Source organism: Sapajus apella, unplaced genomic scaffold (assembly GCF_009761245.1).
Source record: "Sapajus apella isolate SASKATOON/1434 unplaced genomic scaffold, GSC_monkey_1.0 scaffold11, whole genome shotgun sequence".
Classification (NCBI taxonomy): Eukaryota; Metazoa; Chordata; class Mammalia; order Primates; family Cebidae; genus Sapajus; species Sapajus apella.
Window position 1 is genome coordinate 27,490,446 of NW_022436951.1, and position 22,938 is coordinate 27,513,383.

General features: G+C 48.5%; 1 protein-coding gene across 5 annotated transcripts in view; it reads right to left on the minus strand.

The window, feature by feature from the left end:
- Positions 1-22,938, minus strand: part of TRIO (trio Rho guanine nucleotide exchange factor) — a 368,044-nt gene that overhangs the window by 7,145 nt on the left and 337,961 nt on the right. For 2 of the 5 annotated variants that reach the window (XM_032279085.1, XM_032279088.1), the window contains exons 44-54: positions 22,407-22,457; positions 22,048-22,125; positions 20,918-21,109; positions 18,082-18,259; positions 15,445-16,238; positions 10,819-11,066; positions 6,456-6,594; positions 5,613-5,640; positions 5,239-5,401; positions 4,850-4,971; positions 690-768 (exon numbers count right to left, since the gene is read on the minus strand). In XM_032279085.1, the coding sequence (XP_032134976.1) occupies positions 690-768; positions 4,850-4,971; positions 5,239-5,401; positions 5,613-5,640; positions 6,456-6,594; positions 10,819-11,066; positions 15,445-16,238; positions 18,082-18,259; positions 20,918-21,109; positions 22,048-22,125; positions 22,407-22,457 (2,072 nt within the window). The other 3 variants (XM_032279087.1, XM_032279090.1, XM_032279089.1) reach the window with 3 other exon arrangements.

The window sequence follows — 22,938 nt, forward strand, 5'->3', positions numbered from 1 at the left end:
TGTCACTCCTTGAAGCCTCCACGCACAAGTGAAACGTGAAGGACACAGAGGATGAACTACAAGAAGCCTTTGAATGACTCCTGAACTCTCACAAGGCTGGCACAGAGCTACCACTATTCTACATGCACAGAGGGAAGCAACTTCTCCCCATTCACGGGGCTTGTGGCATTCGGCCCTGTCTGCTGGAAACTGAGTGGAAAACAGCTTCCTTACTTCTTCAGTGTTTAGCGTCGAAAGGCAATGAGAGTTACAATTCAAATGCAAGACACAACTTCCAATTGTTGGCAAGATAATACTGCTGCAGCTGGGCACAGTGGCTCACATCTGTAATCGAGCACTTTGGGAGGCAGAGGTGGGCGGATCATGAGGTCAGGAGTTTGAGACCAGCCTGATCAACATGGAGAAACCCTGTCTCCACTAAAAATACAAAAATTAGCTGGGCATGGTGGTGTGTGCCTGAAATCCCAGCTACTCAGGAGGTTGAGGCAGGAGAATCGCTTGAACCTGGGAGGCAGAGATTGCAGTGAGACCCGATCGTGCCACTGCACTTCAGCCTGGGTGACAGACTAAGACTTCATCTCAAGAAAAAAAAAAAAAAGATAGCACTGCTTAGCTTCATCCGTGAACTCGCTGGTGTGTGTATCCTACCCTCGGCTCTTTTGGAAGGCGTTCCAGGTGCTGCGTCATACCTGCCAAGCTCAGCCACTTCACTGTAGAAGGAGTCAAAGTTGTCTTTCCAGGTCACCATGATCCCATCTGTCCCTGGACCTGCAAGAAGAACAGCACCTGCCTGAGCTTGTTTCCCGCGGAACTTCTTGGGTGAGAAGGCTGTCACCACGCATGTCCTTCATTGCAGCTGCGTGTGGCTGCTGGGTGCCTGCCACGTGGCTTGAGTGAGTGGAGATGTGCTGAGAGCATAAAGGACACCCAGACGCTGGGGCTTAGTGTGAAGGCAGAAGGCCAAACATTTCACTAACAATTTCTCAAATATTGATTTCAAGTTGAAATCAAATACTCTGGAGGTATCTGATAAATTCATACACGTTGGTAAAAACTGCTTTTACTTTTATTTTTAAAATGTGTTTACTAGAAAAATCTCTACTTGCATATGCAGCTTCTTTTTGCTTCTATTGGACCGCATGCTACCGGTGACGGTCCTCCCTGTTCACCTGGCCGCACCGCCTCGAAGCTCGGCTGGTCCCTCCTCCCCATGTCTTTCACAGTCACGAGAGATCAAGAATCCACGGTATTTACTTAGGTTTCATAGGGTTTTACGTGGTTAATAAAATCATAAATACACTATAAGTATAAAAGCACAAATAGAGTTTTATTATCAAAGTGCCAACTGTAAATCACCTGTCAGTAATGAACCCAGTGTACATGTCCACAGGAACAGAAAGCATCCTTTCTAGAGCCTGCCTGTGAAAAGCAGCACTAAGTGGGGGAGGCCTGCATGGCCCTGCTGCCAGGCAGCCTTCCTTAAACCATATCCAAGCTGACTTGTCTGATGGGGCTCCCTGGGGTAGAGGCCACCTCCTCCATGTGCCTTCCCTGACTCACTCATGGTTGGAAATCATCTCCCACAGGAGTGGGTGGTCCCTGTGGGTGCCATGTGCTGCCAGCTACCACTGTCGTCACAGGGGCACTGCTGACCGCTACATGACTATAAGTGAATCCATGTATGATCCACCTCTGTAGCCTCCCAGAAACCAGAAGAGTGCCTGGCACACACAAAGCCTTAAATCTTCACTGAAGGACACTTGAGAAGCAACAATTTCACTTCAATCACTTAAACTAAATGCTGCATTTTATTCTGCAGTCTTTTTTGTTAACGCTGGCACATTTGCACCCCTGTAAAGTGCTTTATAAATGGTAAGGCTAATTCTGACTGTGTAGGTGAAGAAGTACTGATAGAGAATCATTAATAAAAATAAAATTCTTATTTCACTAGGCAGATTTGAAGCACCTACCAACTTACACGAAGAAATACTGGACTTTCATTTACATAAAAGTATTTTTTTCTTCTTTTTTTTAAACTGAAAGGGCTTGTTTTTTTTAAAATAAACATTTTTATTCAAGCATTACAAATATACAGAAAAGTGGACCAAATATAAATGGTGACTCCAACCAGACCCAGAGACAGAGACAGAGCATCATAGTGGGCAGCTGTTCCCTGGCTCCTCTAAAACACACCTTCCTTTCTTTTTCTTTTTTTGAGGCAGAGTCTTGCTCTGTCACCCAGGCTGGAGTACAGTGATGCAATCTCAGCTCACTGCCACCTCAGCCTCCCAGGTGGCAAGTGATCCTCCCACCTCAGCCTCCAGAATAGCTGAGACCACATGCATGCACCACCACACCCGGCCAATTTTTTGTATTTTTGTAGAGATGGGGTTTTGCAAAATTGCCCAGGCTGGTCTCCAACTCCTGGGCTCAAGCCATCTACCCTCCTCGGCCTCCCAAAGTGCTGGGCTCATGAGTACAAAGTACTGCGCCCAGCCCCCTTTTCTCATCAACAGAAACCTCAGCTCTGGCTGGTGGCACAACAGGGTTCTCTCTGCATGATTCACTTGGACACAGTCTAGGGGCCTGCATGTGTCCTCAGGGTGCAGGGCCGATCCTCCAGCCTCAGGACTCCCTCTCGTAGCCCAGACTGTGACCAGCTCCCTGCCTTGAGCTAGAGCTTGACTGAGAAGCCTTTGCATCCTGAGCATCTGAGAACTGGGACTCTGCAAGGCAGCCAGGGCTAGACAGAATGAGGGCACACACCCCAGACAGCTCATGGGAGAGGAACAGCCTCAGATGGACAGGAGGGGAGCCACGGGTAGATTTAAGGCAGAACAGCCTCAGACGGACAGGAGGGGAGGGATGGGTAGATTTAAGGCAAAACACAAAACTATTGATGCCTGCAAACTAAATGGCTTCTCTCAGAGAACAATGTGGAAATAGTTAAGATCATCTTGGAAAAGCCCACATGATAAGATGATTCTCCTGAAGACCTTTAGGGGTGCACTGCATTTGTGTGATACAAATAGCCACACACTTGCATTATTTTCCCATTCACATTTCCAGGGTATGAATAATTCTTTTTTTCTTTTTTGAGATGGATTCTCATTCTAACACCCAGGCTGGCGTGTGTCGGTGCAATCTCGGCTCACTGCAACCTCCGCCTCCCAGGTTCAAGCGATTCTCAGCCTTCTGAGTAGCTGTGACTATAGGCGTGTGCGACCACGCTCGGCTAATTTTTTGTATTTTTAGTAGAGACGCGGTTTCACTGTGTTAGCCAGGATGGTCTCGATCTCCTAACCTCATGATCTGCCTGCCTCAGCATCCCAAAGTGCTGGGATTAAAGGCGTGAGCCACCACACCTGGCTGAATAGTTTTATTTTTTTTTAAACCCCCTTAGCTTTCAATAGTGATTTATTGAAAAAAAAAAAAAAAATCACCTGTGTAATTTGTGTTATTTAAAAATTAGAAAATCTTTACTTTTTATTATTTACTGCCAAATTCTAGATTTTTAAATTTCTTGTTCCAGGATCCAAAAAAGCAGAACATGTCTTCTGATTTAATGATTTTAAAAACAGGAAATTAAGATATTTGGGATGAAACTTCTAAGACAAATTCTGCTTATTGTCTACACACAGGGTGCTCCAGGACTCAATTTATCTTTTATTTGGGGTGTTATTTGCCCTCTGGGAGGCAGCTTCATTTGTGGCACAACTGGAGGATGGACGGGAACCCTCAGTGCCCAGTACTGCACGGCCGGCGTTCTGCAAGATGCCAGCAGAGAGCAGTCTGCACCTGCTGCTTTCTCAGCCGCTATCTGTATCAGGTGAACTACAGGACATTCTGAAAGGCCTAAGATATGGGTTCTGGCTGGGCGCAGTGGCTCACGCCTATAATCCCAGCACTTTGGGAGGCTGAGGTGGGTAGATCACGAGGTCAGAAGTTCAAGACCAGCCTGACCAAGATGCTGAAACCCCATCTCTACTAAAAATACAAAAATTTGCTGGGCATGGTGGCGTGCGCCTGTAATCCTAGCTACTTGGGAGGATGAGGTAGGGAACTGCTTGGACCCGGGAGGCAGAGGTTGCAGTGAGCCAAAATTGCGCCACTGCACTCCAGCCTGGCAACGGAGTGAGACTCCGTCTCAAAAACAACAAAGAGATATGGGTTCTGCCCCACGGAGCTTCTGATTTAGCTAAGGAGAGAGAACAAGCTCTTCAGACCAGAGGAATCAGGCCCCATGGTAGATGCCTCCTAGCCAGACGCTCTGGACAAGCTGCTGAGCTGCCCTGGGCCTGGCTCCTCATGGATGGGGCGAGGAGGGCTATATCCACCCAGAAGGGTTGCTGTTAGGGTCTCACACTGGCACAGAGCCTGCAGAGACCCGGCGCTCACTCACATCTCCCTTCCTGCTTTTCCAACGTGCATTCTATAAGACCAACCTAGACCACATCCAGATTCAGCTGGGTAGCTGGCTAGGAGAGAGCATTCTGTGTACTGAGAGCACAGAAAGCACCCTGCTCCAACTCCGAGGTTGGTTGAGGGGGGCCCTGCTGCCCCATGGTGGGCAGCCAGAGGCCCTCACCAGGCAGGCCCCCATCCTCCTCCCAGCAACAGGAGCCCCGGTGTCTCCCCCGACCTTGCATAAGGTGCCAAGAGGTCACTCTCCTGTGACATCCCACACATTCTGGTCTGCTACTTGCAACTCTCTTTTGAAGCTCCATGAATGCCTTATTGTTCTATCTTTCAGGCCACTCGGAGTGTGTGGAGAGACTCAAGACATCAGGAAACTCCTGGAAGACGTGCCCCACTGGCTCACATAGAATCCTTGCTGCACAGCGCTTACCTAGGACCCTCAGGCTGGCCGAAGATGAGGCTGAACCCATGTCATTGACAGCGATGCACGTGTAGATGCCGTCATCTTCTGTGGTCACACCCACAATCTTCAAAGCGGCCTCTCCCAGGTCACTGCAGCACAGATGGGAACACACTGGGCGTGAGAAAAGCTGAGCACGTAGCCGTCAGTGCTGGCCTCCCTCCTTCAGGATCAAGGGAAGGCAGGTGCTCAAGTGCTGATGAGGAGATGAACACCCAGGCGTGACATGTGGTCTCATGGAAGAGGCAGAGTGCCGAGGCGGCCAAAGAAATCCATCCGTGAAGGAGGTATTTCCAGTTGCCGAGTGACAAGATGGTGCTCCCAGCCAGTGAAACTCACCAGGAGTGGGCCTTCCTCACCTGTAGGAGATGCTGTAGTGACCATCGTTGTTCAAGGTGTTGTGTTCAGGGCCCTTCCAGGTAATTGAGGCTTTGGGGCGGCCACAGACTCGACATCTAAGAACAACGGTCTCCCCTGTCTCACAAGTGACCTCACTCAATGGAATGACGAATTCTGGGGGAACTGCACAGGAAAGGAGTCATTAAAGGCCCATCAGCCCTGGCTCATCCTCCAAACCCACCCACATGTCCCGGACAGACTGATAGGACCTAAGCTGCTGTGCACACCCAGAGCACCATGGAAAACCCATTTCCAGAGCCCACACTCAAGTGCTCCGAAAATACCCCCCAGATCCAGAATCATCTCAGACTAGAAGAAAAAGAACAGAACTCACCGTCATAAATGTAGTTGGGATTGAGAAGCTGAAATGGAAACAGCAAACAAGCATTAATTGAAAGGAGCTATTTTAAGGTGGATTACGTTCATTGTAGGGCTACAATTATTGTTGAAAGATCTGTAGAAATTGACTTGCCTGGGCATCAATCAGAACAGACCACATTTTCACTTCACTCAAAAGCCTCATGTCTCACTAATTTGGGTGGGTCTTTTTCTTCCTACCCACAAACACAAAAACACTGCTTATTCTCATGCTACAGGTGGAGTCCAACTGGTCCTCAGATGCCTTCCTCATGCGGAGCAGCAGCCCCCTGGCCCACGGTGCGTACAGCCAAAGGAGACATCTTCTTTTTCTCCAGGCAATCCCCTCCCCCAGGCTTCAGGCAATCCCATTACAGAGGACTCAAAGCTGACTGAAGTTGCCCCCAAGGGAATCTGTCACAGCCAGGGAGCCCATGTGCACCCCCACATCTAGCCATTTCTCCTCTGCTCGAAGGCAGGAGCATTGGGGGAAGCCTGAGCCCTAGCTTCTCTGCATCTTCGCTGTTTCTAAGAGCCTAGTCTCTGTGCTTTATATGCAAACTTAACCATGTTCTTTATAAGCCACATGTGCACCTGGGGAGGTGTGCAGGGGTCTACCTGGTTCTTTGTAGGACACACACAGCCCTGTGGCAGAAAGTGTAGTGCCCCTAACAAGACGCTGCAGGACACGCAAGGCATGGGGCTGGTGGGTGGGAGGGAGGTCATGAGCAAGCCCGGCTCCAGCTCTGCAGTCTCCGCCCTCCCTGATCCCTTCTCTCAAGCTGGGATGACACGGGCTCCTGGGGACCCCCGAACACACCTTCACAGATACCTTGTTGCTGAGTCCTTCCCGTGACTTCCGATAACCATTCTCTAACTTGCCTTCCCTTTTGCCGTCTTTATCTTTTTTCTCAGATTTTTTCCTTAAACGGAGTGCTGTGTGCCAAGATGTTGACTTCCTAAGGGAAAAGAACACACAGTGGGTATTATGCCTTTCTGGCATTCACCAAGTGCTACCTGAAGTGTTAAAGGAAAGATGTATATTCAACTTAAGTGTGTGCAGGGGGATGGGAAATCCTCTAGGAACAGTGACCTCCGTTAAAGAAAACGTTCCTGTGATTCTCAAGACCTAGGAGATAAATCCAACAATCTCTTAAATCAAATTTTAAGGATGAAACTATAAAGGTGCCTGTGGTAACTGATTTTATGTATAACCTGACTGGGTCACAGGATGCTTAGATATTTGGTCAAATGTTATGCTGGGTATTCCTGTGAGGGTGCTTCTGAATGAGATGAACATTTTGATGGGTCCAGTAAAGAAGAGTGCCCTTCCTAAGGAGAATGGCCTGCATCCAGTCAGCTGAAGGCCTTAAGGGAACACAGAAAGTCTTGTCTCCCAAGCAAGAGGGCCTAGATAGTTTTCTAGCAGACTGTCTTCAGACTGGGTCTGCACCATGTGCTCTCCTGGGTCTGAAGCCTGCTGGTCCACACTGCAGATCTGGACTTGCCAGTCTTCATAACTACGTAAGACCATTCCTTACCATAAATCCATTTCTAGACAGGCATACCTTAGAGGTAGAGGGGATCAGTTCCAGATCACCACAATAAACTGAGTCACAATAAAGTGAGCCACATAAATTTTTGGTTTCTTAGTGCATATAAAAGTTACGTTTATTCTATAATAGAGTCTATTATATGTGCAATTATATTATGTCTCAAAAACGTACATACCTTAATTAAAAACACTTTATTTGCTAAAAAATGCTAACTATCATCCGAGCCATCAGTGAGTCGTAATTTTTTGCTGGTGGAGGGTCTTGCCTCGATGCCGAGGGCTGCTGATTGATTAAGGTGGTACTTGTTGAAGGCTGGGGTGGTTGTGGCAGTTTCTTAAAACAAGACAAGAAGTTTGCCACCAGTCCCCTGTTACAAAAAAGTTTTCTGCAGCATGTGACACTGAAAGCATTATACCCAGAGGAGAACTTCTTTGGAAATTGGAATCAATCCTTTCAAACCCTGCTGCTGCATTATCAAGTAAGTATAGGTGGTATTCTAAATTCTTTGCCAACATTTCAACAGTGTTCATAGCCTTTTCACCATGAGTAGATTCCATTTCAAGAGACTACTTTCTTTGCTCACTCATAAAAAGCAGCTCCACACCTGTTCAAGTTTGATGATAAGATTGCAGCTCTTCAGCCCCAGTGTCAGGCTCCAATTCTGATCCCATTTTTCTTGCTCTTTCTACCACATCTGAATTATTTCCTTCAATGAAGTCTTAAAACCTTCAAAGTCATCTATGAAGTTTGAACTCATCTTCTTCCAAACTATTGTTAATTAATGTTAATATTCTGAGCTCCTTCCGTGATTCATGAGTGTTCTTAAATGACATCTGGAATGGTGAATCCTCTCCAGAGGGTTTTCAATTCACTTTGCCCAGATCCTTGCAGGCATCACTACCTATGGCAGCTATGGCATTACAATATGAATTTATGTCATTTTTTTTTTTTAAATTGAGATAGAGTCTCACTCTGTTACCCAGGCTGGAGTGCAGTGGCATAATCTAGGCTCAATGCAAACTCTGCCTCCCGGGTTCAAGCCATTCTTCTGTCTCAGTCTCCTGAGTAGCTGCAACCACAAGCGCCTGCCACCACGTCCAACTAATTTTTGTATTTTAAGTAGAGACGGGGTTTCACCATACTGGTCAGGCTAGTCTTGGACTTCTGACCTCAGGTGATCCGCCCGACTTGACCTCCCAAAGTGTTAGGATTACAGGCATGAGCCACTGTGCCCAGCCCAAAGTGTATTCTTTTTTTTTTTTTTTTTTTGAAAAGGGGGTTTTCTCTTGTTACCCAGGCTGTAGTGCAATGGCGCGATCTCAGCTCACTGCAACCTCCGCCTCCTGGGTTCAGGCAATTCTCCTGCCTCAACCTCCTGAGTAGCTGGGATTACAGGCACGCGCCACCATGCCCAGCTAATGTTTTGTATTTTTAGTAGAGACGGGGTTTCACCGTGTTGACCAGTATGGTCTCGATCTCTTGACCTCGCGATCCACCCGCCTCGGCCTCCCAAAGTGCTGGGATTACAGGCGTGAGCCATCGCGCCCGGCCCCAAAGTGTATTCTTAAATAAGGCTTGAAAGTTCAAATTACTCCTTGATCCATGGGCTGTAGCATGGATGTTGTCTTAGCAGGCAAGAAAACATAAATCTCCTTGTACGAGCTCTTGGTTGACCAGGTGCACTGTCAAAGAACAGCATTATTTGGAAAGAATTTTTCTTTTCTGAGCAGTACGTGTCAACAGTGGGCCTAAAATACTCAGTAAACCATGTTGAAAATACATGATGTACAGATGTGCTGTCAGCCAGGCTTTGTTGTCCATTTCTAGAGCACAGGCAGAAGAGATGTCTCTACAATAGCAGGCATTCCGGGGGATGAAGACTTGTAAAAACCAGCACCAAATTCAGTAAAATAATACTTAACGTAGCAAAACTGGCTTCATGTTTCTAACTAAATTAACCTTTTGGTATATAAGGTGGGATCATAATTAGCATATTTCTTAAGGATCCCAGGATTTTCAGAATGGTAAATGTGCATTGGCCTCACCCTAAAGTAACCAGCTGCATTAGCCCCTAACCCTTTCATGTTATAGGATTAGCTTTCCTTAAACCTCATGAACCAACCTCTGCTGGTTTCCAACTTTTCTTCTGCAGTTTCCTCATCTCTCTCAGGCTTTACAGAACTGGAGAGAGAGGGGGCCTTATTCTGGGTTGGGCTTTAGGCTTAAGGCAAAGTTGTGGCTGGTTTGATCTTCTATTCAGACCACTCAAACTTTCTCTGTCTCAGAAAAGGCTGTTTCATCTTCTAACTATTCGTCTGTTTAGTGGGTAGCACTTTTATTTCCTTTGCATTCATGATTTGGCTGTTTGGTGCAAGAGGCCTAGCTTTCAGCCTGTATCCACTTTTGACATGGCTTTCTCATTAAACTTATCACTTTTGATTTAAAGTGAGAGACATGTAAACATTTAGAGGCCACTGTCGGGTTACTAACTGGTCTAATTTTGATATTACTGTGTCGCAGGCAGGCCTGAGGAGAGGGAGACAGATGGGGGAATGGACGGTTGGTGGAGCAGTCAGAACACACATTTATTACATTTGCCATCTTGTATGTGTGCAGTTCACAGTTGCTCAAAACAATTATAATAGTAACATCAAACATCACTAACTACGTATCACCATAACAAATATAACAACAAAATGTGTCAATATTGTGAGAATCACCAACATGTAACATAAATACAGAGTGGGATCACATGTTGTTGGATAAATGGCACTGAGAGACTTGCTTGACATAGGGCTGCCACAAAACTCATGTAAAAAGGCAATGTCTTCAAAGCACATTAGAGCAAAGCACACAAGAGGCGTGCCTGTGTCTACGCTGGTATCTATGCACACTCCCTACTGGTTCTGCTCCTCTGAAGAACTCTGACTAAAACGGGGCCTAAGAATGTATTTTGAAGAAAGAAAAATAGGGGATATTTTCCCCTTAGGTTTTCTAAAACAACAAACAAACAAACAAAAAACAAATAAACCCAGCCAGGCGTGGTGGCTCATGCCTGTAATCCCAGTACTTTGGGAGGCTGGGGTGGGTGGATTATGAGGTCAGGAGTTTAAGACAAGCCTGATCAATGTGGTGAAACACTGTCTCTACTAAAAATACAAAAATTAGCGGGGTGTGGTGGCGCACACCTGTAGTCCCAGCTACTCAAGAGGCTGAGGCAGGAGAATCACTTGAACCCAGGGGGCGGAGGTTGCAGTGAGCCAAGATCATGCCACTGAACTCCAGCCCGGGTGACAGAGCAAGACTCCATCAAAACAAAACAAATAAACAAACAAACAAAAAACACATTTTGTGAGTTATGACTAACACAAAATGCTGTCAAATGGGATTCCTTAACAATGGGCTAAGGCAGACTATTTCTAAATGCAGATTATTCAAAGACCCTGTGAACATGAGTGTGAGATGGAAGGCCACCCATCTTCCCATGTGCTCAGAGCTGAACTGGTATGAACACCCAGCACTGCTCTCCCTTCCACATGCTTACCCCGGTTGGGGTCTTGTGCCTCAAGGGCGCTGTGGCCCCTCCCTCTGCTGCCTGCCCGGCTGCTGTTGCTGTCAAGCACTCACTTGAGAGTCCCGTCGGGGTTCTCCATGATGACTGCACTGGTGTGGCCCAGGACGAAGCCCGGAATCCAGCCCTCGGCTGCAGGGCACTGGTCAGTGGCGGCTCGGAACACCAGAAACATGTTCTGCTGGTTGCTGGCCAGAATTTGAACGACCTCTCCTTGGTAGACGTTGATCTCATCCTCCTTCACTGCCGTGTAATCGTGTGTCACCAACATGGTGGAGATGTTGCTACTGCTGCTGCTTTCACTCTGCAGAGGGACAGATGAAGACAGAGAAGGCAGGGGGAACTGAAACGAGGCCTGATCACATGAAGTCCCGTGCCAGTGTGCCCTGCGGCACCACGACCCAGTGCAGGGCTCACCGGGCAGAACCAAATCTTTCAACTTTTCTTTTACCCTCTGGCTAACTCTGTGCATCTATTTCAGTAACTGAAAATGTGGGTTCTCTAGAAAGCAATTTAGGGACGCTCTTAAAAAATTCACTGCAATAACAACTCTGGTGTTGGGAGCTGGTTACACTGTGACCTTCCTTGCACCCTCACAGGAACATCTCAGACCTCATGTTGACGCCATGTTAAGTTACTCCTTTTTTTTTTTTTTTTTCCTAAGGGTACAATGTCACTTCTCATTTACACGTTAGGCTATTCCTAAGCAAACAGCCATGTCCCCGTATCATTATCAGTTGAAAAAAGGTATTAAAATTAACTGATGCAAAATTAATCTTCATTTCACTGACAGATTCCATAATAGAGAAGTCCCCAAATCTTCCAGATAGAATGTTCATTGGGAATGCATATTTTAGAATCATGCTAAGTTGCTGACATGCCTGATCATTTCTATTTCTTTTCTTCAAAAAGGACATGGAGCACCTGAACATAAATCGATCACTATTCTGCTCTTATGGAGAGCAGCTCTGTCTCCAGTGCAGGAGCTTGCTGGCTGTCCCTCTTATGAGCTTGCATGACTCAAGCGTCCTCAAGGCTGTTGCCATGGGAACACATCAGAAAGCGTCCCAGTGCCGCTCGCCACAGGTGCTGTGACTCAAGCTTTGGGAACAGATTCTGGTGTGCGATTCGTACCCCACCCCCCTTATGCTGCTGCCCCCGTGGGACCCGGTCTTTTCAGCCACAGGGCTGCCATGCAGCAGGAGCTCAATTCATGGTGAGTGGCCCAGTCAATGAGGCCAGAGTGCAATAGCAAGACAAAGAGGATTTCTTAAGGCCTTACCCAGGCCACACACTGAGTGGTGTTAGCTGCTGAGAAGAAACACAAATGGCAGTGTTTGTCCCAAACTCCCATCTAGCGTGTGGCCTATGGCTCTGGGTGGAGGAGAAAAAAGCGCAGATCCCCTGCCAACTCCTGAGGCCCCTCTATGGAGTAGAATGTGAGAAATGGCATCTGGTGCCTTGTTCCCGTGAACTTGTGCTCAAAGGCTTCCACCGAGGATACTGTTGGGATGTTCATGGATTCCCAAGACTCCAAAGGTGCTAGCTTCTGCTGCGCTCTCCGATGCCCTGGGTAGATCCTGGGTCAGTGCAGACGCAATTAGAACACCCTGCTCTACCGCCTCTCAGCCCTGGTCTACTGAGCTGGTATCAGGACATGCTGGAGCAGGTGGTGGACTGCTGTAGCTGGCCAAGAGGGCCAGAGGGAAGAGACCTCTGGCCCTCCTCCACGATGTCAAGCCTGAGAGAGCCAACAAGCCAGCCACTGGGAATTCCAGGTGCCAGCGCTCTGAACTGAAACCTGTAGTGCATATTTAAAATAAACACGGTGGTGCCGCCTGGCTCCTGTTCCTCGTCTCTGCCGTGGAGGAGACTGCTTCTGTTCCCGTCCCTGTGGGTGCCCACTGTTTGCCCGTGACTCCTCAGCTCAAAGGATGTTGTACAGGACAGGCTTTGGTTTGGGCATACTCATTTGCGCAATATTATACTTTTAGCATGGACTTTAGTATTCTGACTTGCATGGTAATGCTCAAGAGTTTTGTGATTACAAATCTAAATTTCCAAGAATATGTAAACAGAAAAACAACTTCTGCAGCATAGCTGCTTCTGATGATACACCAGGCTACAATCTTGTAATTACAGTACTTTGCTACTATAATCATAACTATTAGTATTTTCTGGGCACCTCCTACGTACCAGACATTTCAAATCTATCCTGCTTAATTCTCACAACCACTCCACCAGTGGGCGTGGCCATCAGTCCTTCAGAGTGCAAGGTCAACGAGCTTGCACTGGCCACCTGGCCTGAGCAAGAAAGGCCAGGCTGGGGTGACTCCAACGTGCATGCACTTTTATTGCTGCCCAATAAAGCAAGCCAAAAGGCCAGACCGCAGGGCCGCAGGAAGGACTGGTGCAGTCATGGTTTAGGTTGATCCACATCCATGTCATTCCTCCTCTCAGCAGAGCTTTGCAGAAGCTGCTCATTTAAAGGGGGAAGGAGGAGCCGGGCTATAGGCTGGGTACAGCTGCTTGACTGTGACCACAGACAGCTTGACAGAAGTGGTCAAGGAGAGGGAGGCCTCTGCAGATCTCCAGGGGGACAGAAGTGTAAATGCGTATGGGCTGGGCAAGGCTTCAGGCCCTTTTAACTGATATACTTCAGAATACTGGAGAGCATATATTTTTTTTTTTAGATGGAGATTCACTGTTGCCCAGGCTGGAATGCAATGGTGCAATCTCAGCTTACTGTAATCTCTGCCTGCTGGGTTCAAACAATTCTACATCAGCCTCCAGAGTAGCTGGGACTACAGTGCCACCATGCCCGGCTAAAGTTTTGTATTTTTAGTAGAGACGGGATTTCATCATGCTGGCCAGGCTTGTCTCAGTCTCCTGACCTTGTGATCTGCCCGCCTCGGCCTCCCAAAGTGTTGAGATTATAGGCGTGAGCCACCATGCCCAGCCTGGAGGGCACTTTTAAAGCCCCACTTTGGAGCTCTGAAGTCTTCCTAGGTCTCTAGGGTGTTTCTGTAAGGAGGCATTTTGACTTGTCTGAAATCCTGTCCAGCAAGTTCCCTTTCCAGGTTCCCTGCCACATAAGAACAAGTGGGAAGAGGAAGTGAGAAGGCAAAGGCAACTTTCCCAGCCTAAAGCTTGCAGGAACACATGCCACCTGCAGACTGCGCCTTGGCCTCAGAGTGAGCATTTGGGATGGAGCCGGGGCACATCTTCTCGTCAATGTCCAGAGAAGACTGGCATTGGCTCCCATCTTGGAACAGTTGAAATGTTAATTCTGAAACACAAACTCTGAGATCTCCTCTTGTGCTGAATGGGAATGTGTCCAGGTTATGATGAGCTCCAGAGATGCTAATTGGCAGATTCAGTGAGGGTCACAGCTGTAAGGTCACTCCTGGATACTGAGTATACAACTAAGTGCTGATGGGTATAGCTTATCACTGCGTCTCTCTCCACCCACAATGGGACTGAAATATATGTTCAGATACTAACCCACCTAGCATACCTGCCTACCTAGCATGTCCAACCTACTGTGAGGCCGCCTTGCTCGGTGGTCACTACAGCGGATGCGTACCTGACCACTTCAACTGTAAATTAATGTATCAAGACCCATTTGTTAATTTCTTCCCCAATTAAATATAGAGTTTAACAAAATACATAACAAAAAACAGTAGGAAAGGACAAGACCAAGTCAAACCAATTAAGGCATTAATAAGTCCAGAGGAAAGAGAAAGACATGCAAAAGCTAGACTTTTTTTTTTTTAATATAAAGAGAGACACAGACCCTTTTAGAGAAATGTATTTAAAAATTTATAAAGCGTTCAAACATACACTCATTAGAACAGTTCTATTCACTCACGCATGCCTTCAGGAAAGTGTTACGGGCCAGGCCATCTGCCCTGTAGGAAACAGGTGGGTAGGACAGTGAGGAAGCAGGAAACAGGGAAAACCCACACAGCAACCCTTGTGCTTGAGACGGCAGCATGAGTGATGGGCAAAACCAGGCCAGAGCCCGGCAGGCCGCAGGGACCCGCCCCAGCCTGCGCTGCAGAGCCGCCTCGCCAGGTGCCCAGAGCAGTCTCTCTTCCAGAGCGACACGGTGACGTAAAGCGTTCCCAGTGGACAGATTCTTTCCCCCCATTTTGTCATCTTAGTTTGCTTTGAGTTGCTGTTGGAAGTTTTCTTGAGGGAATGGTCTTCCCCAGCAGATGAGTCAAAAATGCCGCAAAGATAATTTAAGGCATAAAAGAGCAAAACCAAGCGATGAGCAAAAAGCTTAAAGTGTACAGGTTTCAATTTAAACAGGAGGTAGAGAGCAGGGAAAAGGACCCCTCCAAAAAATAGGTGCGTGAGGAAGGCAGAGGTTAAAAAAGAAAGTTCCATGATATTCTGCTGGTTGGAAATGGAAGAAACCAAAAGACGCTGCGTTGAGAAGGTTAATGACCGGCTTGCTCTTATTAGGAGACACGAACAAAGCAAGGAGGAGTTAGTAGCGCGCCGCGGGCCGGCCCGCAGGAGGGTTAGCGCGGTCCCGCAGAGGTCGGGCGCCCGGGTGGGCGGCGGAGAGCGCTGGGCAGCCGAGTTAGTGAGGACAGTTGAGGCGGCGTTTAGAGGAGCTGGCGGGACAGAGGCAGGGGGGCGGGCGGGCGCTGGCCCCCCGGCGCGCTTACCCCGTTGCTCTGGGTGGACTGCACGGACTGCTCGCTGGCCGACGAGCAGGTGCTCATGCGGTCCGTGTCTTTGCCGGGGGCCGTGTGGCGGGGCGTCTGGCGCTGGAGGGAGTCGCTGTCCCCCGGGAAGGTGAAGGAGCCGGGCCGGCTGGCGGGGGAGGCGGGGATGGAGCTCCAGAAGGAGCCCCCCTTCTGCAGAGGGCTGCTGGGGGGGAAGGGCTCCTTGCCGAGAGGAGAGGGGACCACGCTGGAGAGCGGCGAGTTCAGCGGCGACGCGGCCCCGGGCCGGGGCTTCCCCAGCGGCAAGGCGCCCAGGCTCACGCGCGCGTCCTTAGCGGGGACGTCCGGGCTCGGCCCCGAGGCGTTCGCGGCGCATTTCCTGGGGCTCTCCAGCACCTTCATCTTGGGGATCGGCTCCGCTTCTCGCTCCGACCCCTCGGCGTCCGCGCTGGGGGGCCGCCTGCCAGAAGTGCTGGGGCCGGCCTCGGGGGCCACGCAGGGAGGCAGGGAGGGCCCGGGAGTGGACGTACCTGACATCTTGTCTGCCTCTGCCTGGCTCGAGGCTGCAGAGGAGACCAGCACGGGGGGGTGGTGTCGGACAGGCTGGGGGATCCGGGAGGGCCGGCTCCTGCTCGTGCTGGGGGCGCCGCCGCAGCTCCCGGGGCCGCCGCTGTGGCTGCCGCTGCCGCCACTGGGAGCCCCGCTGCTGCCGCTGCCCCCACCCCCGCCGCCGCCCCCGCTGCCGCCGCCGCCCCCGCTGTGGTTCCTCTGGTACTCGATTGGTGATGTCAAGGCTGTAAGACAAGACAGCGGGAGAGACCGGGTCAGGGCGCCAAGCAGCACACCGCAGGGTGAGGGTAGAACGGGGCCCACCCCAGGATAGGTCATGGGGCAGCCACCTGTGCAGGGGCGCAGGGCAACCCCCCCCATCGGCAGAGCTAGAAGAGGCCCCTGCTTGTCAAGGGATTTAGGGTGCCTGCTGAGTGCAGCGTGTGGAAAAGCCGCATCCCTCAGCGCATCCCAGACAAAGGACCAGTGTGGATGGAGACCAAGGCAACAGATTTGGCTAGAACTCCTCCAGCTACCAACTAGCTTCCGCAAAGGTCTTGACTAAACCAGAGTCCTGATGTGGAAAAGAAACCTGGAGCTGCCCTGGAGGCGGTGTCATTGACCACCTCTGCTCTGCGGGCTGTACACAGCCCTGAGGGAAGCTAAGGTGCTCCCCGAGGCCCCCAGGGAAGGGGCTGTCCCATCTCTTGACTTGGGTGTACATCTTCATTGTGGAAAAACATAGGAATCAGGCCAAAATAACATATATGGAAACATGAAGAAACAAAGTGTTAAAGCCTTTGAAAAATACAATGAGCAGATGCAGCCCCCAGCTCCAGCCCTAGGCATTCTACAAACTCTGTGCCGGCCACAGCCTCTTTCAGGAGTAGGGGGAGCCCCAGAAGCAGGTGAAGCAGTCCCAAGCTCCCGTTCCATTAGCGATCTCCTTAATCCTCTGGAATAGGTATTATTAGTCAGCTGAGTGGGTTGACATCATAGGCCATGCTTGCAATCTAGGGTCAGTTCATTCTATTTTAAAGACAATGTTAAAAATTTAGAGCATTCTCAATTCCAAGCTATGGATTGGAACTCAATGCACCACATCAGAACAACACATTAAACCTCCTCCATGCCCAAGGGACTGTCCCTTCCTATCCTCATGCGCCCAACCCTAGCTGCAGATTAAACGATTATCAGCTTGCAAGAAGGATGGAGACCTGGAGTTAACACCCAGGCAATAAACACTTGGCCAAAAATGCCATGAGTCTTGAGATTTTTCGCTGAGTGCCTACGTTCCCGGCTCTTGAATGTCATGCAGGGTACAGAGGTGGCTTTCTTGTGACAGAGAATATTACAACATCCTACTGAGCCTGGGCAGGCATAGCTGCAGAAGACGAATATGAACATGAAGGACAGGACTCAGAAGAGACAGATTGCATGAGCACATAGCTTCCGACTGAATTCTCAAAGTTCTTCGCCGATCATCAAATTAAAAGCTAGTGTTGAAGCCCCAACAGTTGCAAAGAGATCATATACATTAAGAGGGTAGTGTAGCCACGCCCGCTGTGTTCTACAGCTGCTCTGCAATCCCTCAAGTCATGGAAGCAGGGAAGGACTGAACTGTCTCTTATTTTCTAATGGGGAAATGAGGTGTGGGTGTGCAAGGCCCTCAGGAAGGTCTTTGGTCAAGGCCATCTGCCTTGTGTTCTTCTCGTAAACTCCTCTTCCTAGGACAGGGCTCTTGTGCACGTTCTGTGTGAGACAGAGTGGAAGAGTGGAGCTGCGAGGGGCACAGACCAAGAGCCAGATGGCTGCTCTGCACCCTGACTCTGCCCCCAACAACTTGTGGGACTTGGGGCAAATTACTTCTCAGCACCCCAGCTTTCTCATCTGTAAAGGGGGATAACAATAGTCCTGGCCACACAGGGTGGTTGTGAAGATGAAATAAAGCAGTATGTAGAGAGTGCCTGAGGTGTGGTGAGTTCTAAATTCTGTCATTAGTATGAGTATGAATGGGAGAGAGAAGATAAAAAAACGTGTGTACATTAGAAAAGACAGCACACATCTAGTAACAGAAACACACGTTACCATTTAAAAAATTGCGCTGGTTTTCTAAAATTTGGTTGATTTCATGGATCCAAGTTTGCCGGACACTTGGACTAGATGAATGCAAAATGAAGGTCTCTGCCACGTCACCCGTCCTTGATGTCAGAGCAAATTTACAGGGATCATTTTCCACATTTTCCTCCAGGCAAAGGCAACTCACCTTAAAAAAAAATAAATAAAGCATTATTCGTAATAGCTAACAGGTGGAAGGAAGAAAATGGGGGATACATGCAAAGTTATTCAGCCTTAATGAGGAAAGAAATTCTGACACATGCTACTGAGAGGGGAGACCCCCTTGCTTCCTTTAATTTCTCCTCTTCCGCCCTCTTCTAGATGGGAAGGAGAGTGAAAAAAGAAAAAAAAAAATGAAATAAAATACCAAAGAGCTGGGAAAATAACTCCCTCTTTAGTTCCCAGCATCTCTGCTATCTGTTAACCCTGAAAAAGCTGCAAATGAATACTATCTTTGCCGGCTGGAGCCCACCACTGGTTCATGCCCCCACGTCTCCACAAACCAGGCTCCCTCCTGGAAACACCTCTGCTAATAAACAGCTTGTTGCTTTTGTCTTGTCTCTGTAAGCGCCCCCCCCCCCCCCCACCTTGCTGGTCCCCGCTCGCGCTGCCTATGAATTAGCAAATCAATGAAGTCAAAATATTGAAAGGTTGGGCAACCAGTAAATGGACAATGACATAGTTCCGCCTCAGTTTCCTCGTTAGCCTTGTAAGCCTATAAAAGGGGAGCTTGGTGAATGAGGCTGAAGCTCCCTGCAGCTCCCAGCTGAATCAAAAGCCATGTCCTTCCTCAGTTTGGTGTTCGAGAGGTTTGTTCCCTGCTGCTCCTGCTACACTGTGACATGGATGAACCTTGAAGACGTTATGCTAACTGAAATATGCCAGTCCCAAAATACAACTATTGTTATGATTCCACATATAGGAAGTCCTTAAAGTAGTCAAATTTGGAGATAGAAAGTAGAGTGGAGGTTGCCAGGGGTGTGGGGAAGGGGAAGTGGGGGGTTAGTGTTTAATGGGTACAGAGTTTTAGTTTTGCAAGATGAAGAGTTGTGAAGATGGATGATGCTGATGGCTGCACAACATGAATGTTCTTAACTCCATGGAGCTAGACATCTAAAGATGGCACATTTTATGTTACGTGTATTTTACCACAATAAAAAATTAAGGCACATTTATCTCCACTGGCCAAGTGCAGAGTGAAGTTCATCCCACCGCAATACTGAAACAAGCACTTTTCAGTTGAGCTGCCATTTTTACTGCCTCAGAAAGCATCTGAAGCTTTTCAATGCCTCTTAACTCAGGTGCGTGGGGACGACGAGGCTGTTAAACTAACTGTCTCTTAACTCAGGTGTGTGGGGATGACGAGGCTGTTAAACTAACTAAGAGCTTGAACTAACAGCTTGAACAATTAACCAGAAATGTGGGTCTGGGATTACCTGTTACCTAAATCCCTCTATGATGACTCAGTATCTATCCCTTACTTCCCAGGGAATAAATGACATCATTAAATCTCAAGTATCAATAAAACTTATGTTACAAAAGTACACGTGATATCATGATTAAAATATGTAAAATAATTTTATAAAAACAATATGTAAAAAATATATACAAAATTCCTACGGTGCTGGAGTGATTTTCTGCCAAAAGACTTGTGGAAAGAATGGGCAGGCAGTTCTCAGGGGATGGGTGCACAGTTGACAGGATGGGGCACAGTTCAGGGGATGAGGCTCAGGTATAGTTGTGAGCATAGAGGGTCTGTGCCCAACATGGCCTCAGGGTGGGGGGCCTCCAAAGATGGAGTCTGGAGAGGCAGGTGGGTAGCGGGAGGTGTGACGGTCTGCAGGCCAGCCTTATGCACAGGCAGCCTCCTCCAGCTGTCTGGCTCCAGAGTCTTCCAAGGTGCTGGGAGGTAGAAACCCCCGCCCCGGCATCTGTGCCCGTGGACCGACGCACCCTGGGTTTAGGCAAGTGGAGGCTGCTGAAGACAGTCAACAAAAGCCTGAGTGGGAGCTGGATGGGGGAGGGTGCAATGTTCCATCTGTGTGCTGTGAGGCCTGCAGGGTATGCAGGGTCTGAGAGTTCCCAGTCCCTCTCCCTGGTGGCGTAGGGCAGGAGGCCCTTCCAAAGGGACGTGAATCTCCCTTCTGACCTCAGGGTCTGCACAGCTGCAGAGCCAGAAGGAACCTGGCAGAGGCGTGTATCTCCCAGGGATCATCTGCTGGAACCTCAGGCCTTCCCTCTGCTCCTCTCTACTTCACCCTTGGTTTGGTCCTTTTATAGACTTGAGGGCCATCTGCAATTATTTTCTTTGTCCCTCTGTTTTCCTTTCCTATTAGAGGATAAGCTACATCAAGGCAGGCAGCGCATCCATCTGGGCCATTCCTGGAGCCCTCACGCCTGCTGCTGAGTGCTCAGTACCTCCTTGGTGAGTGGAGGAAGGGAAGAAGGCACCAAGTTAGCTTTTTCTCTGATCATACAGCAATCTCCCAAATCCATGCTATCAAATCTAAACCAGTTTTTCATGGTCTTAGAGAAGGTGGTGCACAAACACTACCCATGACCGGTTCTTTTCTTCATGGTAGTAACGAATGGCTGTGGTCACATAGAGGTGTGTACAAGACAACAGCCACTCAAGAACAAAGATGGTAAAAGAGAAAATGAGGTGAATTCAAGAGCTCTTAAATATACTAGAAAATTATCAAATACTTAAACCAAGCATCAAGGTACGTCATCATTAAAAGGAAACAGTGTACCGGTGTGATGGGTACATGCACTGGCGCAGAGAACACACACGCAAACACATTACCTTAATACTGTTCTTAAACAGGAATCCCGGCATGGAGAAGCCCTTCTTTTTATCAAGTGGCTCGCTGAATATGACGATCTGCTCAAAGAGGAAGATGCGCCTCTCTCTACAGCGAGGCAGAAGTCCCGCATCTTGGTCTGTGACCAAGAATGTGTCCTGCAAGAGCAGTTTACCCTGGGCAACGATTTTACCCTAAAACAAGAAATAAAGGGGGAGAAGGAAGAGGAGAAGACAACATTGCATTCTAAGTTACCTGAAGCTCTGTTTTCTTTAGACTTCCTCCTACAGAATGTATTTTTCTTTTATTAATTTATAGAGCTTAATTTTTTTTCCTTTACTATTCTTGGCCCTAAAGAGAACAATTATCTAAACAAAATTCTTGCCAACCTTTGTATAGACTTCTGGCACCTCAGTTACCATCACAGATTAAAAGTGGAATTTTAAATGTCTGGTTTACACTGGAACAGTGGTTCTCAAAGTTTGGTTCCTGGGCCGCCAGGAGGAACTCATCCGGCATGCACAGGAGTTTTCAGAAGCCCTCCAGAGGCTTCTGTGCGTGCTTGAGAGAGAACCACAGCACTAGAACTTTAAAAGCTAATTCTCTAGCAAAACAGTAGGCAAGAAAATAAACACTTCTCCTGCCTCCTTAACTCAGTAGTCAAATTTTTCAAAAGAAGACTGGTTCTGAATTCGTCTTGAGGATATGTAATAGGTAATATGTAATATGAACAGTCTAGCAACTCATGCAAACGTATCTTAGACCAATGAGGAAGTATCAAGTCCCAGAGATGACAGAGTGGGGCCTCCTAGGTCCTATTACATCCATAGCTACCATGGTCTTTAATGCTGAGGAAAGGAGATTCAGCTCTTATAGAACTGGGCCCAAGAGACGAAGCCCAGTCCTGCTTGTTTCTGCCATGAGGCACTGGGCTTTGAGCACAGGCAAGTCCCCACCACCCCCTGCCAAAAAAATAGTTGAAAGAAAATAGCAATCAGATTGAAGTAAAGTGAGAGAAGCCAGAAAACCAAGTGAAAAGAATCAGCTTTCTCCACGTGGAGAGAAATAATCCGAGACAAAAGAAAGTGATGGAAGACAGAGGAGCTCTCTTAAAGAACAAGAGCCGCATTACATCGAATCCTTGCAGCCGCCCCACGTTCATCATGTCGTTGCACCGCCTGGGTACTATGCACATGACTTCCACAGCTCTCTGTGGGAGGGGAGAGAGAAGAGTGACAGTTCAAATTTCTCTAGGGAAAATCTGACGTGCTCACCCTCCAACCTGAAGATGTTCCGTTCTCCTTCCCCACCCTCTAGTGTGCAGGGCTCATGGAGATGCGCTGGAGAGACTCTGGAGGGACTCTGTCACCCTCTGCTCTGACCCCCTCCCAGGGCCAGACCACTGTGTTAGGAGACACTTGGGGATTAGGAGAAGAGGCTGGTGGGGATTTGATGGGGGCGGGGGGGGGGCACAGCTGCTGACACATGTACCTCTAATTCTGATGTATCCAGACTGGCCTTTTTGGAATACTTGAGGAAGTCCTGCAAGGGAAATGGAGAGAACATGATAATGGTGACAAAGATAACAGCAGCTAACCTTCATTATTTTTTTAAGAGACAGGGTCTCAGCATGTTGCCCAAGCTGGTCTTGAACTCCTGGCCTCAAGTGATCCTCTTGCCTCGGCCTCCTGAATAGCTGGAACTACAGGAATGAGATACTGCACACAAGCTAACCCTTCTGACCAGTCACATTGTGCTAGACACTGGGTTCAGCACCTCAGTTCTGAAAGAAATTTCTGCAGTGGCTATTCACAGGAGCAGTCAGAGCTCACTGCAACCTCCAACTCCTGGCCTCAAGCTGTCCTCCTGCCTCAGCCTCCCAAGTCACTGAGGCTACAGGTATGCACCACCACACCTGTCTGGTGACTTAGTTCTACTTTATCATATTATTATCTGAGTAACACCACAAAAAGGCATTCCTACATAGATTTCAAGCTGCAGTACACAGAGTCAGACCAGATCT